Genomic DNA, 17,061 nt, shown 5'->3' with positions numbered 1-17,061 from the left:
TTCAGCTGCTCCGGGTCCCGCCGGGTCCCGCCGTGCGCGCTGCAGCCCTTAGGGAGCTCGGCGCACTCTCCTGGGCGCGCAGTTGCTGTTACTGTCCCGGGGAGCCCGAGGGCATCCCCGCCCTCCTGGGTCCTGCTCCAACTCCCCGCGAGCCCCTTTCCGCCCGGGAAGGTCGGTGCAGCTCCTGCGTCTCCGGGACGGGGCTCTCCTGTCCTGGGGACACTCGCCCCGGCCTCAGCCCGGCTCCTCGCGGGGCCCCTCCCCCTTGGAGGCCTTTGTTCCTTTATTTCTTTTTCCCCGTCTTCCTACCTTGATAGATGCGCGAACTCTTCTCACTGTAGCATTCCAGCTGGTCTCTCTTTGAATCTCAGGCCGAATTCATAGATTTTCAGGATAATTTGAAGGTTTTCTAGGTAGTTTGGTGGAGACAGGTGATTTGGAGACCCTACTCCTCCGCCATCTTGCTCCTCCCCCCCAGCTTTGAGCTCATTAATGAAGACATGTTCGTGAATACGCATTTAGCAACCAGCATTTATTGAGTGCGCCGGGCTCTGGCCCACAGCGGAGAATAAAAAAGCCCATGGAGCCCACCGCTCATGGAGCAAAATCCCCATCCTCGTGGATGCCTCCAGCAAAACCTCTCAGGAAACTCTACTTCTACCAGAGGACAGGACGAGCCACTCTGTCTCCTTTTCCCTTCCTGTTGGCGGAATTATTCCTTAATGATGTTACTAATTGTGTTACCAACCACATTTTTCTTACATGTGGATGCCTGAGGTTGTAGACACATGCCGGCTTAAACAAGCAGAGCGGGGGGTGCCCTCACTGTGCACCCTGCCGTCCTGATCCCTTGTGGGATGAGGAGAGGGGAGGGGGCTCTGGATGAAGCCGGGTTCTGGATGAATCAGCGGGAGCCTGGGGCTTGGCTCCGGATTGGGTTATGGTTCTTTCCTTGTGGTTGTGAAAAGTATTCATCGGTTGTGAAAACAAATAAAAATCCTGCCTAATCCTTCCTAGGGGCTATTTTGGAGGGAAAAAAAGCCGATGTCCCTAAAACATAGGGAGTTGATCTGGTGATTGTGGGTTGCTGTTTGCAGCCCCCAGGGGCCCGCAGCTCCTTGTGGAGGGGAGCATGCCTGGTTTTAATCCTGTTGTGTTTTCCCCGGGCCCCAGCCAGTGTCTGACCCATAGAAGGTGCTCGGTCGGGTGTTTGTTGAACGAACGTATGCGTAAATGGCTGAACGAGGCCCCATATATCATGGTATTTGGGGTGGGAGAAGTGCTGGGTGGGGTGACCGGGAAGCCGGCACACAGAGTGCTAAAATTGCCTCTGACTGAGTGGGGTACGAGGGTCCCTTACACTCTTCCCTCTAATGTTTTAAGTATTCCAAGCTTTCTGTAATAAAAAGTTAAACAAAAGTTGCCTGTTAGTGCAGGTACGGTAAGGACCTGGAGCACAGGCTCACCCAGCCAATCAGAGCCAGGGTCCACCTGGGGACTCTCTGTCCCTTGTCCCTTTTCCCATGTCTGGCACATGGAATGAGACATCTCACATGGCCCTGCTGCCCCTCCGTGGTGGGACACACACGCTGCCGGTCGAGGATCAGAGCCCCGGGCACAGGACACGTGTGATGATGCTCTCGGGTGAGGTGGGGGTTCCACGTCTGCCTGATAGAGAAGGAGGCTGGCGCTCAGAGGGGCTAGGTGACCGCAGAAGGAACCGGGGTCAGGCCAGCATGCCCTGCTCAGTCAGGCATGGTGGACTCATACCCGTCCACCGTCCTCGGCCACCTCTTCTCCCACCCAGTCCATCACGAGCCGCACCACCTGCTGCTTGGGATGCCCGTGGGGCCCAGATGTGTGTAGTTGTCCCTGTGCCTGGAGTGATGGGTGGGAGGGTGGGGGGGGGCACTCAGCAATTCTGAATCCGATCCTGATGTCATGTGCATTGTCTCAAATTTATAGAAGCATGTTGTGGAGACATTTTTTGGATTTGATGAGGAGTCCGTGGACTCGGAAACATTGTCAGAAACATCCTGCAACACAGATAGGACGGACAGGGCTCCAGCCACACCGGAGGAAGACTTGGAAGATGTAAGCACCCCCACATCAGAGGTGACTCGGGGGTGCTTTCCGGCATCTGATGGCCACCACAGTCACTCCCTCACCTAAAGATCTAAGCCTGGAGGGCCTGTGTCATCACAGCCTGTAGCCTCGAGGGCAGGTGGCCTCCACTGGGCTGGGCTCTGAGAATAGCAAGGGGAGTGCTGGCGGCATGTGGCGGTCCCTTCCTTTCCCCAGTGCTGCTCTCACAAAGGAAATCTGTGGTCACCTTGCTGTTATCTTTGCAATTAAACTTGCTGCGTGGTGGCCCGTCCCTGGTCCCCCCTTGTGCATGCACGCACACACATGGACACACACAGACACACACACATGCACACGCACGCACAAGTTCACACACAGGCACATACATGTGCACAAATGCACACACAGGCACATACACGTGCACACACACAGGCACACCACCTAGTGGAAAGAGCATGAACTGCTTTTTCATTACGAAGATGCCAGGTCACACAGGAGAGAAAGCCAGGATGCTGGCAAGCGTGGAGGGCGGTGAAAACCGCCAGAAGCCCTCCCACGCCGAGTCACCTCCCCGACATTTCCCAATCATCACACACATCCAGGTTCACGACGGTGGCACCCAGTGAGCTGGACTCACAAAGGTGCGAAGGGCGGCGTGGTCTTTGCCCACCTGCCCACCTGCCCAGCTGAATTCTCTTAGGAAACCCAAGTAAAACATGGTTGTACCAGACACATGTCACCAACAGTATGTAGCAGGCAGCTTTCAGCATGTTCCACGTCCCCATCTCTCACAAGCTGCGGGACTTCTCATGTGCATTTAGTGTGACAGGTCCCCCATGACGGCTGGTGCCCGTCCAGCACTTGTAGCCCTGCATTCCTAGGGGGTTGTCACCTTTGGGGAAACTCCCAGAGTGGGGCGCCCTGGTGGGAGGGGCCAGCTCAGGGGCACTCTTGCCCTCTCTCCCTTGCATGTGGCTCAAGGCTTCCCGGGAAGGGTGCTGTCGAGCAGGACGGCGGCTTCTCCTGCAGCCTGTCACTCCAGGGTCCCAGTGACCATCCTGGCAGTGACTGGTTCCCTAAGGAGTCGTTGGCAGCGGCTGTGAGGGCTGGACGTGTCTCAGTGGACCCCAGCATTAGAAGGCACACCGGGTCACGTGCTTTGTTATGTCTTTCTTCTCCATTATGCTAAGACGACAACCAGGGAGGAGGCCGACCTGAGGTTCTGTCAACTGACCAGGGAGTACCAGGCCCTGCAGCGGGCCTATGCTCTGCTTCAGGAGCAGGTCGGGGGGACGCTGGATGCCGAGAGGGAGGCCCGGGTAAGTGCAGCGGGCCCCAAGGGGCTGCACAGACCGCCGGCCCTGCCTGTGACACGTGGGGAGGGGATTCTGGGGCATTGGGGGGCACCTAACAAGGCCTTGGCGACCCCCACAGGTGCTATACCTCCATCCTCAGTGTGACGGCAGGAGTTGCCAGGAGAAATGATAAAGTCGTCTGGCACACAGGAATGCATTCAGACTTTAAGACTCAGCGATGAAATCCCAGACGCGGAGGCCTTGTAGACTTCACCCACCTCCCCCTCCTAGGCTGAGAAAGCCCTGTGAACACCCCCACAGAGCCCATGCAGGGACTGTCGAGGGGTGTGCCCTCAAGGCACTCTGGTCCCTGCTGGCCACCCAGGTGGGGGCCATGCCTGCCATTTTCCTGGGCTGAGCTCTGCCTTCCAGTAACTTCCACTCACTGGCCCTGATCTGGCCTGCGGGAGTCACATGGACCAGCAGCTCTCTTGCCCTTCCTCTGAAAGTGAGGGGACTCCCAGAGAGCACCCCACTGGTGCCAGTGCCACCTCAACACATTCCCCATTTCATTCCAATAGCAGCCCCATGAGGTAGGAGGTGGTGGATGAAGCTGGTGGGGAGGGAAGCTGCCAGTGCCACAGTGAAGGGTTCGGCCTATAACCTACAGGTCAGAGGAGGTAGAGGTCCAGGCTCAGTGTGGGCTGAATTATATGGTTTTTATTGAAAGTTACATTCAGTTGCCAACATTTAAAAGTCAAGAGATTTCACATAGAAATCCAGGTCCCTAACCTCTCTCGGCAGCTCAAAACATGCTCAGTCTGGCAACCAGAGGCTTCCTGTTTCATGTGGGAGCAGCTTTGGCTGCAGCCAGGTGGTGATTTCCCCTGAGATGGAATATGTGCCACAGTCCTCAACGCCCTCTATTACCCTGCATGCAGATGGCTTCCCTTAATCACAAACCGGCCTGGTCCTTGAGGGGTTTTGGCTTTTCAGCCCTTACTGTAGGTGATAAAAGGTCCACAAAACATGCCTGGTAGTGTTGGTAAAGGCAGCCACTGAACTTGACCAGAAAGCCATGGCAGGGAGCCCTGACATGTCTGGCTTCTGGTTCACTCACTCCCTTAAAGACACTAACCCCTACTCTAGGCTTCCATGTCATTATCTAGAAAACTAAGGGGGTTAGAGCCAACGACATCTCAAGACCTTTCCATTCTTAAAAATCATATATGTGTAGGCAACAGTACCTACATGCAGCTGGGTAGGCCGCCTTCAGACCTCTTCTCCTATACACAGACTCACTTCCAAGGCCCAGACTGTAGCACTGTCCTTGCCGCTCCCATCGCCCATCACGGTGACCTGCTCACTTTCTGATCCTTTTCGTTCCAGACTCGGGAACAGCTACAAGCTGACTTGCTGAGGTGTCAGGCCAAAATTGAAGACTTGGAGAAGCTACTGGTTGAGAAGGGACAGGTGAGCAGAAATGAGTGTATGATAATTGCATGTTTGTCCCCTTGTGCCGTCCCTGTGGCCTTGGTGCCAAGGGGGGCCCTCAATGGATCTATGTGGTTTGCTCTAGAGTCGTTAGAGAAAAAATAGTAGCAGAACCCAGGTGAGAATATCCTACCTGAGGTACCTATTTGCAGGGTTTTAAAAAACCAAAATGTGCTATGAAATTCTCACTTGGCTTGCTCTTTGTTGGCCAAATGTGCAAAAGTGGGAGACCCTTCCAAAAGCAAAATGGTGACCAACATCATTTTTGACATAATCTGAAAAGCTGCCATCATTTATCAAAGATTTTTTTTAATAAATTTATTTTTTATTGGTGTTCAATTTACCAACATACAGAATAACACCCAGTGCTCATCCCGTCAAGTGCCCCCCTCAGTGCCCGTCACCCACTCACCCCCACCCCCTGCCCTCCTCCCCTTCCACCACCCCTAGTTCGTTTCCCAGAGTTAGGAGTCTTTATGTTCTGTCTCCCTTTCTGATATTTCCCACACATTTCTTCTCCCTTCCCTTATATTCCCTTTCACTATTATTTATATTCCCCAAATGAATGAGAACATATAATGTTTGTCTTTCTCCGATTGACTTACTTCACTCAGCATCATACCCTCCAGTTCTATCCACGTCGAAGCAAATGGTGGGTATTTGTCATTTCTAATGGCTGAGGAATATTCCATTGTGTACATAAACCACATCTTCTTTATCCATTCATCGTTCACCGAGGCTCCAGAGGCTCGTGGACACCGAGGCTCCTTCCACAGTTTGGCTATTGTGGACATTGCTGCTATCAACATTGGGGTGCAGGTGTCTCCGTGTTTCATTGCATCTGTATCTTTGGGGTAAATCCCCAGCAGTGCAATTGCTGGGTCGTAGGGCAGGTCTATTTTTAACTCTTTGAGGAACCTCCACACAGTTTTCCAGAGTGGCTGCACCAGTTCACATTCCCACCAACAGTGTAAGAGGGTTCCCTTTTCTCCACATCCTCTCCAACATTTGTTGTTTCCTGCCTTGTTAATTTTCCCCATTCTCACCGGTGTGAGGTGGTATCTCATTGTGGTTTTGATTTGTATTTCCCTGATGGCAAGTGATGCAGAGCATTTTCTCATGTGCATGTTGGCCATGTCTATGTCTTCCTCTGTGAGATTTCTCTTCATGTCTTTTGCCCATTTCATGATTGGATTGTTTGTTTCTTTGGTGTTGAGTGTAATAAGTTCTTTATAGATCTTGGAAACTAGCCCTTTATCTGATATGTCATTTGCAAATATCTTCTCCCATTCTGTAGGTTGTCTTTGAGTTTTGTTGACTGTATCCTTTGCTGTGCAAAAGCTTCTTATCTTGATGAAGTCCCAATAGTTCATTTTTGCTTTTGTTTCTTTTGCCTTCGTGGATGTATCTTGCAAGAAGTTACTGTGGCTGAGTTCATAAAGGGTGTTGCCTGTGTTCTCCTCTAGGATTTTGATGGACTCTTGTCTCACATTTAGATCTTTCGTCCATTTTGAGTTTATCTTTGTGTATGGTGCAAGAGAGTGGTCTAGTTTCATTCTTCTGCATGTGGATGTCCAATTTTCCCAGCACCATTTATTGAAGAGACTGTCTTTCTTCCAATGGATAGTCTTTCCTCCTTTATCGAATATTAGTTGACCATAAAGTTCAGGGTCCACTTCTGGGTTCTCTATTCTATTCCATTGATCTATGTGTCTGTTTTTGTGCCAGTACCACACTGTCTTGATGACCACAGCTTTGTAGTACCACCTGAAATCTGGCATTGTGATGCCCCCAGATATGGTTTTCTTTTTTAAAATTCCCCTGGCTATTCGGGGTCTTTTCTGATTCCACACAAATCTTAAAATAATTTGTTCTAACTCTCTGAAGAAAGTCCATGGTATTTTGCATTTATCAAAGATTTAAATGGGAAACTGAGCTGGCCCTTGCAGCTCGTGCTTAGGGATTCCATGCTGTGACTCCTGGCCCTTGGGTTTCTCTGTGTGTCCATTCTCTGAGTGCAACAGGGCCTGGTGGACAGCAGGGCACAGTCGGGAGGCACAGCCCAGACCCAGACCTGTGCCCTCGATTGGGGGACAACCATGGAGGGAGGACTCTGGGTGGAGGGCCAGCCTCTCAGAAGGTCACACTAAGGTCAGCCATTCTTTCCGGGGTAAGAGATAACCAGAATTTGTAAATGGCACACCACAGTGAGTTTCCTGCTTAGTAGGCAGAGGGTCGCCCACTCCATGCGGTTACTTAGGGATCCTGCATGGGAGGAGGAGGGCAGAAGGCAGTTTGCTGCCTCCACACATTTCACCAGAACGGTCACGTGGCCCCACCTAACTGGGAGGGTGGCAAGTGCTGTGTGGAGTTGGGTGGAGTGTCTGGTGGCACCACTGCCCCAGCACACAGGCAGGCCGTGGGGGCTAAGGAGGTCTAGTGAGGGCTCCCCGAGGTCCTGGGCTGGCACCTGGGGGCTTGGAGGGGTGTTCAGGGAAGGGGCTCTACGAGATTCTCAACAGGTGCCTTAGAACTCACTCTGCCTGGGGTCTGGTTAGTGGGACGAGGGCTCGGGTGATGACCAGGATTCAAATTAAGGCAGGCTGCCAGTAAGCAGACCTCAAGAGGCCCAGGAAGCCGCTCGCTGCAGCATGGCTGTGTGCACAAGTGGGTAGGCGAGCGGCCAGCCCTTGGGTGCTGCTTCCGTCACTGTGGCCCAGAGTGCTCCACCGAGGCAGGGGAGTGGCAAACAGCACACACCCCATGACAGGCTTGCCTGACGTGTCACATGACCTGTGCAGCTGACATTGTGTCTTTTCCTCATCTTTGAAACGGGGTGATCATAGTACTCTACACACTGAGGAAGCAGAAATGGGGAGAAGTAGCAGCCAGGGAAGAGCCCAGGTGGGAGACAAGGCTGTTCTCAAACTCCTATTTTACCTGCCACTGACCTCGGCACTGCTTCGAGGCTGAGCTCATGTGTCTCCTGACCACTGTCTTCAACTCAGTTTCGCTCCCACCCAAGGATGCCCGGCCCTGTGTTTGTGGGGCTGTTTGGCCCTCAGCATCTGCTGCATGGAAGAGCCAGTTTGGGTCAAAACAAGTGGGAGTTTGTTCAGGGAGCACCCACTAGAGCCCTTGCCCCACTCCAGGTTTTGTGCTAGGTGTGCAGGGAAAATGTGTCAGTTAGCCTTCACTGTGTAACAAACCTCCCCAAACCTTGTTTAAAATGATAAACTTTTTATTTGCTCCCAACCCCATGGGTCAGCAGGTTGGGCTAGGCTCAGCTGTGTGGTTCTTCTGCTGGTCTCACCGGAAGTCATTCTAGAAGCTGCTTTGCCAACACATCAGCTGGGGCTAGGTGGCCTGCAATGGCCTCTCTGTCTTGTCTGGGCATTGGTGCCAGTGGACAGGACAGATCACAGTCGTGGTCTCTTATTCTCAAGGAAGCTAACCTGGCTTCTTTGCCTAGTGGTCTGGGGACAGGAAGAAGCGGCAGGGCTCACTGCACGTGCACATTTCAAGACTCTGTTTGAGTCCCATTTGCTAACATCTGAGAAGCCAAAGCACACCACAGCCAAGTGCAGCTTCAGGGTCGGAGAAACAGCTGTCATCGCTCACTGGGTGGAGCTCCAAAGTCACGTTGCAAAGGGCTGTGTGCATGCAGATGGAAGGGACAGCTGCTCCAGATAAAAATATGAGTGGAATATGGCTCTGTCCTCACAGGGACTCACAGCCTCGTGGGTCCTACATGTCAACCCAGTGACAACACAGGGTGATATGTATTGGGTGGAAGGAAGCACACAGGAGGCCATCAGAGCTGAGAAAAGGGAGGAAGGAAGTTCTTTGACCTATTCATTGATCCATTTATCCATCCTCCAGTATTTATTGAGTGCCAGCTGTGTGCCAGGCCCTGTGCTAGGTGCTGGGGATGCCACAGTGGAAACAAACCTAGTGCCCTGTGCTCACAGGACTTCCCAGGATAGGGCCTGACCACGCAAAGAAATGTGCTTAGGGCATCATGGGTAGAGGGACCAGAATGCACAAAAGCGTGTCCCTGTGATGATGCCAAGTCCGTGGTTGTGGGGCAGACCCTCAGGGTGTGCCCTGGGTGCCAGTCCAGGGGCCGTGGTGAGCAAGCCAGCGTGCAGGGCCAATTCGGCCCCGCTGTGGTGGCTCTTGTCAAGGATGCTCATGGCATGAACTCTGTGCGCTCGTGGGGAGCATGAGCTGTGGGGAAGGGATGCCCCACAAACCTGCCAGCTCTCGTTTTGGGGTGTAAAGGTTTAGAGGGACGATGGAGTCTTTCTAGCCACATCCCTTTCTCTGACCTTTGCACTGAGAGCTCTGCATTGCTTTTTGGTCGCTGACACTGCCTGTGCTCTTTGGCTGTCTGTCTGCTTCAAGGACTGTGAACATACTTAGTGCTTTCTCTTAGGATTCCAAGTGGGTGGAAGAGAAGCAGCTGCTCATCAGAACAAACCAGGACTTGCTGGAAAAGGTATGTGGGCAGAGATCCTGTCACCGCCCCTCAGAGCATCACCGAGCCCAGACTATCGGGGACCTCAGGGGTCCACAGAGCTGTGCAGGGTCTGCCGCAGTGCCTCTGGGGCAGCCCTTCAGGTCCTGACCAACTCTCAGAGGAGAGACCTGTCCCTCACCTTGAGTCAGAGCCCGATTCCTCAGGCTTCCCAGCCATTGGTCCCAGTGCTGTCCTCTGGGGGGAGGCCTCAGAGCTGGTGTAGACCAAAAATGCTGGGCAGGCCCTCCGGCTGTCAGAGTCTCGTTTGTGGACCAGAGGCCATGACGATGGCAAAGCTGAGCCTGTTTTCCTTCTGTGGTCATGGAACTTTCCAGACTCTTCTTGAGAGAGAGCATGGGGAGGAGATTTAATGCTTTGGAACCAGACCATAGCTTTATTTTTTTCCTATTTGTGTACAATTCAGACTTGTTTTGTTTAACTAAATTTACTGAGTTGAGCAGAAATTACCACAGCACAATTTTTTAGAACATTTTCAGGCTCCCGTAAAGGTCCCTTCTGTCCCTCCCTGTCTCCCACCCCTCAGCCCCTGGCAACTGCTGTTGTGCTTTTTGTCCATATAGGTTTGCTTTTTCTGGAACCTTCCATACTAGTGGAACCAGACAGACCTAGGTTGGGCTTTAGTCTTTGATCATCCTAGAATGCCTGCCCTGGATGAACCAGGCCTTGCACTCTTGGGAGGGGGTCTTAGTCCAGCCCCAGCCCTATCACTGGCCAGCTGTGTGGCCGCTCACTGCCCTGTGTCTCCCTATAGCATTTGGAGCATTGAGACAGGACCTGACACTGCCCCACAGGCTGGGCTTATGCCTTGGGAGGCACTTCATACCCTTGGTCTGGCTCACTAAATTCCAAGAGCCCTGGGGAAAACAGGCTGTTTCTAAATGTCCCCTGGGGTGCAGCCTCCATCAGTGGAGAACCCCCTGTGGTTCTCCAGGCAGGAGGAGGGAGAGGCAAAGGCAGCTGTGCCGCCTGGAAGCCCTCGATAAGGTGGCATGCCTTCTCTTGGACCCGGCTGCAGCCAGGAGAGTGGGGGCAGCTTTATGCTCCTTGGACAGAAACTGAGGCACAGAGCCATTAGGGTGCTTTTCCAGGGTCTCCTGGTGGGTGCCGGATTGGGCAGCCCACCTTCCCAGATGGACTTGTACCTTCAGGAGAGCTGCTTCCACTCAGCCTTCTCCTGGGCCCTCCGGCAGCATGACAGCAGACACTCTGTCTGGGAGGGCTCGCCCTGGGGGGCTGGAGAGCATGCAACGCAAAAAGAACCCACGCAGGCTTTGGGATCAGAAGCGCTCATGATGCACCCCTGCCTCCCTCACATTTGACCTTAGGAAGGGACTCCATGGCTCTGTGCCTCAGTTTCCCCATCAGACATTTATTCAGCAAGTCTCTGAGGCGCCCCTCTTCCAGGCCAGGCTCTGGGGCTGTAGGGACAGAATGGGCACTGTCCCCTCACCCCCGCCCCTGCCCCGGCCCGGGCCCCGGTCTACACTGAGTAGGCCGCGTCTCCCACGGTGCCCATGGAGATGGTGGTCCTCCCGCCTGCTAACCCCCAGGTGCATCTGCTCTAGATTTACAGACTGGAAATGGAAGAGAGCCAGCTGAAGAATGAAATGCAAGATGCGAAGGACCAGAACGAGCTGCTAGAGTTCCGAGTGCTGGAGCTCGAAGTAAGAGACTCTATCTGTTGTGCGCTCTCAAACGGAGCAGACCTTCTCTTTGAACCCAAACTGAAATTCATGTAAAGCTCCCAGATGTCCTCCAGCATGTGTAAAGGGACGTGGTAGAGTTGTTTTTTCTTTTTTCCTTTCCTTTCCCCCTCCCTCCGACCTCCTTTTTTTTTTTTTTTTTTTAAATCTGTATGTTCAGAATAATTTCACTGCCTTAATATGTTCTGGAGAGAATGCTCACCGAAGTCTTTGGACATGTACCAGAGCTAATCTATTTATTGCCTACGGCTTGTTTTGCACTTAATAAAATAATTTGTTTTTGCAATATTTTGCCTTTTTTATTTGTGTTTCATTTCCATAACTACTTCTTTCCTGCATGCATAGTCACCTGGTATGCATTCTGCAAACCCGGACAGAAGCACTGTTGCAATTAATAACACACCTTTTTAAGTGACCTTGCATGCAGGGAATCTCTCCTTTTGAAAGAGCAGGGTCCCACCTGGCCCACAGCCGACTCTGTAGTGTGTTTACTGGTAGGTGGGCCCATTTTCTGTTTGCCCAGGTAAACACAGGTAAGTAAGGAAGCAGGGGGACGGGAGCTATTTGCATAGTGTCTGAGAAAACCCGCACGGTCGCTCCAGCTCCCTGTCCAGCGAATGCAGGCCTGGGTGTCACGGCAGGGTTGCGCTGAAAACTTGCTATTTGTAACTCGACCTGCAACTCAAAACCGCTCTTTAGCCCAGAGAGAGACTGAACGGTGTTCGCGGGTAGCAATCACGTTCCACACCTTTGGTGACATCCCCAGTACAGAGCTGGATCCAGCGTTACGAATAGTGATGGTTTTCCTGCTTCCCACTGAGACCTTGCCTCGGGTGTGTTACTGCCTTGCGTTGCTACCACGTTACTTCATACTCTCTTTTTGTTTGTTTGTTGCCATTTAAAAACCATCCACATTTGAAACATCAGCTACGTTTGTGACCCGTTTCTCTGAGCACCTGTCACAGCCCCGCTGTCCCTCCGCTGAAGCCTTTGCATGCACGGATCCCGCAGGAAAAAGCGAGCACCCTTGCAACACCAGTGTCCCGCTGGGTCTGTTTCCTCCTCCTGGCTTCCGTTACACTTGTTTGCACTAGAACTTACCATCCTTTCCTTTGTCGTGTTGGCATGGCCTATGGCCTGAATGTCTCCAAACCAAGTATTACCCTGCTACTCAACTCTTGCTTGGGCACGAACGGGCTCTTCCGTTCATGCAGTAGGAGTCGGAAGCCAAGCGAGGTCACTGTGCCCACCTGGGCCAGCGAGGAAGCCTTTCACAGGACTTTGTCATGTGTCTTTCTCATGAGATTTCCATGAGTATTGCTCAGTGTGCTAGAGTTTTCTTTGTCTCCACCATCTTTCAGAGCCGTGAGAAACCAATTTTCTGACTTTTGTTCGTATCAAATATGAGCTTTCCATTGTCACCTTTTCAATGAAGACTCCATCTAAGGATTGTAGGTAGAAAGGCATCCACGGAAGGAAGCCATTGTGAATTTTGGTCTTTTTGGCTAATAAGAGGAATAAACTATTCCCCCTGAGTAGCTTCAAACCAGGTTAGCCAGGTGAGGCTTTGGCAGAGTTAACTGAGTGACTGGCTCCCCTTCCTCTCTCCGTTAGCCTCATCAAGAGCTAGGTCCCACCATCCAAGCTAGTGCTCATTTGGTTACAGTTCTTAGTGGAGTGACTAAAGAGACCCATGGAAGCTGTCACTAGGTTTTGCAGGAATGGTCCAAAGCATGCTTACTTGTCTTACTGTCATTTTTAGAAAATAAAAGCAATTTGATCTAAAGGTATAATGTGGAAAGCTCTTCTCTGCTGGCCTTGCCATAAAGCTAGCCTGTCTGTCGCTCAAGTTTTAAAGGCAGATCTATGTAATATATCCCTATAAATCACTGGGCTTCTCCTGTCCTTTTTTTTTTTTTAAATGTGTCGCTTTATGTATGATTAATAAGCACCTCTTCTGGGAAAATTCTTGCTTTTTCCTTCCTCAGGAGTGGAAATCTGACTATCAGCCTCAGAAAGGGATAGAATGATCACTGATGTATTAGTACGTTTCAAAAAAAAAAAAATTGTGAACAAAGTCAGCAGATTCTATTGAAAAAAAAAAAAAGTGGATCCAGGGTTTGTGTCCTGGTCCTGCCGCCCAGTAGTGAGGGACCAGGATGGGCCCCCCTCGAGCCTCCCTGTCTACCAAATGAAAGCGATAATGCCTGTCTCGTGGGATTGTGTAAGGATTCAATGAGAGAGTGATGTGCCACAGGGGACACACGGTAGCTGGTACCTGTGTTGTCTGTTGAGATTTCACGCGCTTGTTCTAATGGAGAACTGAATGATGATCTGTGGTTCCGTGGGCTTCCATCTCACAGCAGGTGAACACCAGACACCTTGTTAACCATTTCTTCCTAGCTGAGTAGGTAAGAAGTAGACACATTTCTACAGGAGATCCAGTGTGTGGCAGAGGCCGGGACCACGGCGTGGGCCTTCGCAGACCAGGAGATGGGAGTCTGAATTGTGCTCCTTTTAGTAACACCTTTGCCAACTGGAATGCCTTGGTTTTTGCTGCGTAACGTGGGAAAAATGGCAAGTGGTAAATAATCCAATAAAGTTCTGTTTTTAAACCAAATCTTTTCTCCAGGAGAGAGAGCGGAGGTCGCCAGCATTTAACCTCCAAATCACCACCTTCCCCGAGAACAACAGCAGCGCTCTCCAACTGTTCTGTCACCAGGAAGGAGTGAAGGTAGCGTGCTTGGGGGGTGCCTCCACTAAACCCACCGCCAGGGGCCCGCCCACTCCAATGCCAGGCTCGGCCTTTAGTAAAGGGGGATTGTGCCTTTGTGCCAGACATAGAACCGATGGTCAGGAGACAGCCCAACCCACCCACCCCCACCATATTTTGAAAGCCAGAGTTCATTTTTCAGAGTGTCACCAAATGTCACTCCATTTGTACCCGTGCTAAAAGGGCAGAGCCGTGGGACGCAGCTTTGAGGGCGCACCCCAGCTCGGCCACTTCCCAGCTCCAGGCTGCGAGCTCTCGGAGCCGTGGTCTCATGCGTGTGAGGTCTGAATGGCAGCACCCACCCCGAGACGTGACCTGGCGTGAAGTGGGGGTGACATCAGAACCGCACTGAGCACAGCAGCCTGGCGCAGTGAGTGAGGGGGCGGGAGAGGCGGCTGTGGGCTGGGGTCCTCCTGACCCCGCCAGTCCTCGGGCCTTTCTGGAAAGCTCAGCGGATGAGTGGCAGTCACTGCCTTCTCTCCCTCGACCCCCGAAGGAGCTGCCAGGAGCGCTTGGCCCCCGCGGCGTGGGGCGAGAGGGACGGACGAGGCCGCGGCGCTTAGAGACCGGTCTGCGCGGGCTTGGCAGCTCCCGCAAAATGAACGTTGGCAATCTTTTCCAGGATGTGAATGTTTCTGAACTTATGAAGAAGCTAGATATCCTTGGCGATAACGGGGTAACTATGCCGGTCGGCTTCTGCTCGCGCTCTTGTCTCCACCTGGGTGTGCTGTGTGTGCCTTTTCTTCCCTTTTGGTTTGGTTTCTTCCTAACCGAAGAGATCTGACACATGCAGTGTAAGGCTTCTGTGTGGCCGTGCCCCCTGCGGGGCTGGGCGGGCCACGCTGTCACCGGGTGGTGGGGGGGGGGTCGTGCTGCCATGTGTGGATCACACGGTCACGAGTGGCTCGCGCTGTCACGGGTGGATCACGCTGTCACTGATGGATGGTGCTGTCACGGGCGGGTGGCGCTGTCAGGGGCAGGGGTGGGTCACGCTGGCACAGGGGGGTTGCGGTGTCTCGGGGCGGGATGGGAGGGGGGGTCTTCCAGACTTAGCTTCTGGATTTAGCTCCTCCCTTGCTCCTGCAAGGGCGCACAAACAAGCACCCAGAGGGAGACCGGGATCCCTCAAGATTCCCGACATCAGATCGTGGTCCTTTTGCCCTCATTTAAAGATTGGCTCAGACAGGCCCTTCTCTCCAAAAGGCCTGGCCCCAGGTAGGACACGGCTGCGTTTCAAGGCCGGCGCCTTCAGAGAGTGGAGGCCGGGCCCCGGGGTCGCCTCTCGGGCCGGGCATCAGAGCCGGTCAGCGCTGCCTGCGCGTGGATGTGGGGTCCAGTGTAAAACGCCCTTCCCCCATTTTTGTGTTGTAGAATTTGAGGAACGAAGAACAGGTTGCAATAATCCAGGCTGGAACTGTGCTTGCCCTGTGTGAAAAGGTAGAGAGCCCCGCGGCACTGCTGTCCGTGCACCGTGTGCGAGCTTCCCGGCGCCCCGCAGGAACCTGCACGCGGGTGTCTCGCTTGGCTCCGGGGCCTGCCCCCCTCGTCCCGTCTGCATGTGCACGCGCATGCTCTTCCTTTCCCGCCCGGAGCCGCACCTGCTTACCCTGGAGAGCTTAGCTCCCGAGCAAAGGAAAGCCCCGCCCAGGAAAGCATCTGCCTCGCTGGGGTGCATTTCCTACCAGGTTTTCTATTTTTTAGACTTAGTTGAAATCGTACCTGGCTTCCAATTTTTCACTCTGCCTCCTAGGGTCCCCCCCCCTCCATCCTTCTACCCTGCGGTTAAACCGTAAGCTAATTAGTCCTCAGCTATTAGATATTTAGGGCCTTTCCATCCCCCCCCACCCCATTTATCCTTACGCAGCGGTGAATGTCTTTACCGTAGATTCCTGCTCGTCTTTGAAAACAGTTCTTCAGGATAAATTCTAGGTGTGGAATCACTGGGCCAACTGGTAGGGAGGCTTTTCAGAGATTGAATGTTGTCAAAATTCGAGAAAAGTGGTACCAGTTCCTCTGGTACCAATATCACCTGAGTGTGACCACATTGCTGGTTCCACGCTCACCCCGGCGTGTCACCACTAAAGACCCCTGCCAGTTCCATAGGCTAAAATTACATGATGGTCATGTTTCCTTTTGCATTGATTTGAGTGCTAGTGATATTGGGTTTTTATTGTGTATTATCTGTTTTCTTCCTTCTTTGTGAATTGTAATTACATTTCTTTTGACGATTTCCATTGGGTTTGTTTGTTCTTCGTCCGTTCATTAATTCATTAATTCATTCGTATATTCATACATTTATTCAATACGTGTTTGTCATGAGTACGGTGTTTCTTCCTGACTTCTCTGTGTGCTTTACGTATAAAAAGCTTAATAGCTTTTTGTTGTGCTTGTTAAAAATACATTCCTGGTTTGTTTACCTTTTCCTTTTGTTTGGGATATTTTAGGTACACATAACTTTTATGCAGTCCCATCTGGAGAGCTTTTCCTTTCAAAGCACAGGAGTTAAACTTTAAAATACTAGTTTAGTCCCAATGAAGTCTTTAGTGATCATAATCAAGATTCTTTCCAGAATTTTTGGAAGGACGTTGAAAATAGAAATAGTTTTCTTCCCTGGACTACTGTCCTTCCTCCCTAGTCATGAGAAGGATACTAGGTTTTGGGAACAGACTTAGGCAAAGCCTTGCCCGAGGTCACACAGGAGGTAAGTTACCCCCCAAGTCACTTCACCTGGCTGAGCCTACGTCCCCAGGTGGACAGGGGGTGATGCTGACTCACACCCGGCTGGCTGCTGGCCCATTAGCGGCAGGTGACCGTACAGCATTAGGCACATGGTTCACATTCAGTAAACCTCCCTCTCACCAACGTATCCAAACGTGACGGCCTAGCCTCCGCTAGCAGTGCTCTGGGGAGTGTTACATCAAGTCCCTAGTAAACACTCATGACTCAGTTTAGCACTGAGCGCTCCCTGGAGGATATGGTGATGTCAGGCCCAGCAATTCCTTCTTCATCCCCTGGGAGGCCCCTCCTGGGTGGACTCCTGGCCCACCACTTGCCCACTGCAGGGGCCTTCGCAGATTGGTCTCTGGATCACTCAGAGCCACAAAACTGAGTCTGCAGACCTTGCAGGGTTAGAGTTGGGACTCCAGGACATGGCATTTTTAAGCAGAA

General features: G+C 52.3%; 1 protein-coding gene across 5 annotated transcripts in view; it reads left to right on the top strand.

The window, feature by feature from the left end:
• Nucleotides 1-17,061, top strand: part of JAKMIP1 (janus kinase and microtubule interacting protein 1) — a 148,005-nt gene that overhangs the window by 108,845 nt on the left and 22,099 nt on the right. For 4 of the 5 annotated variants that reach the window (XM_038533413.1, XM_038533412.1, XM_038533414.1 and 1 more), the window contains 8 exons: nucleotides 1,966-2,094; nucleotides 3,276-3,404; nucleotides 4,770-4,853; nucleotides 9,313-9,375; nucleotides 10,983-11,081; nucleotides 13,753-13,854; nucleotides 14,516-14,569; nucleotides 15,265-15,330. In XM_038533413.1, coding sequence (XP_038389341.1) covers nucleotides 1,966-2,094; nucleotides 3,276-3,404; nucleotides 4,770-4,853; nucleotides 9,313-9,375; nucleotides 10,983-11,081; nucleotides 13,753-13,854; nucleotides 14,516-14,569; nucleotides 15,265-15,330 — 726 coding nt within the window. Of the gene's footprint in view, nucleotides 1-1,965; nucleotides 2,095-3,275; nucleotides 3,405-4,769; nucleotides 4,854-9,312; nucleotides 9,376-10,982; nucleotides 11,409-13,752; nucleotides 13,855-14,515; nucleotides 14,570-15,264; nucleotides 15,331-17,061 lie in introns of those variants that run through there. The other variant, XM_038533415.1, reaches the window with a different exon arrangement.

The sequence above is a fragment of the Canis lupus genome, chromosome 3 (genome assembly GCF_011100685.1).
Source record: "Canis lupus familiaris isolate Mischka breed German Shepherd chromosome 3, alternate assembly UU_Cfam_GSD_1.0, whole genome shotgun sequence".
Lineage (NCBI taxonomy): Eukaryota > Metazoa > Chordata > Mammalia > Carnivora > Canidae > Canis > Canis lupus.
The sequence above is the reverse complement of the archived record's forward strand: the minus strand, read 5'-3'. Positions and strand labels throughout refer to the sequence as shown.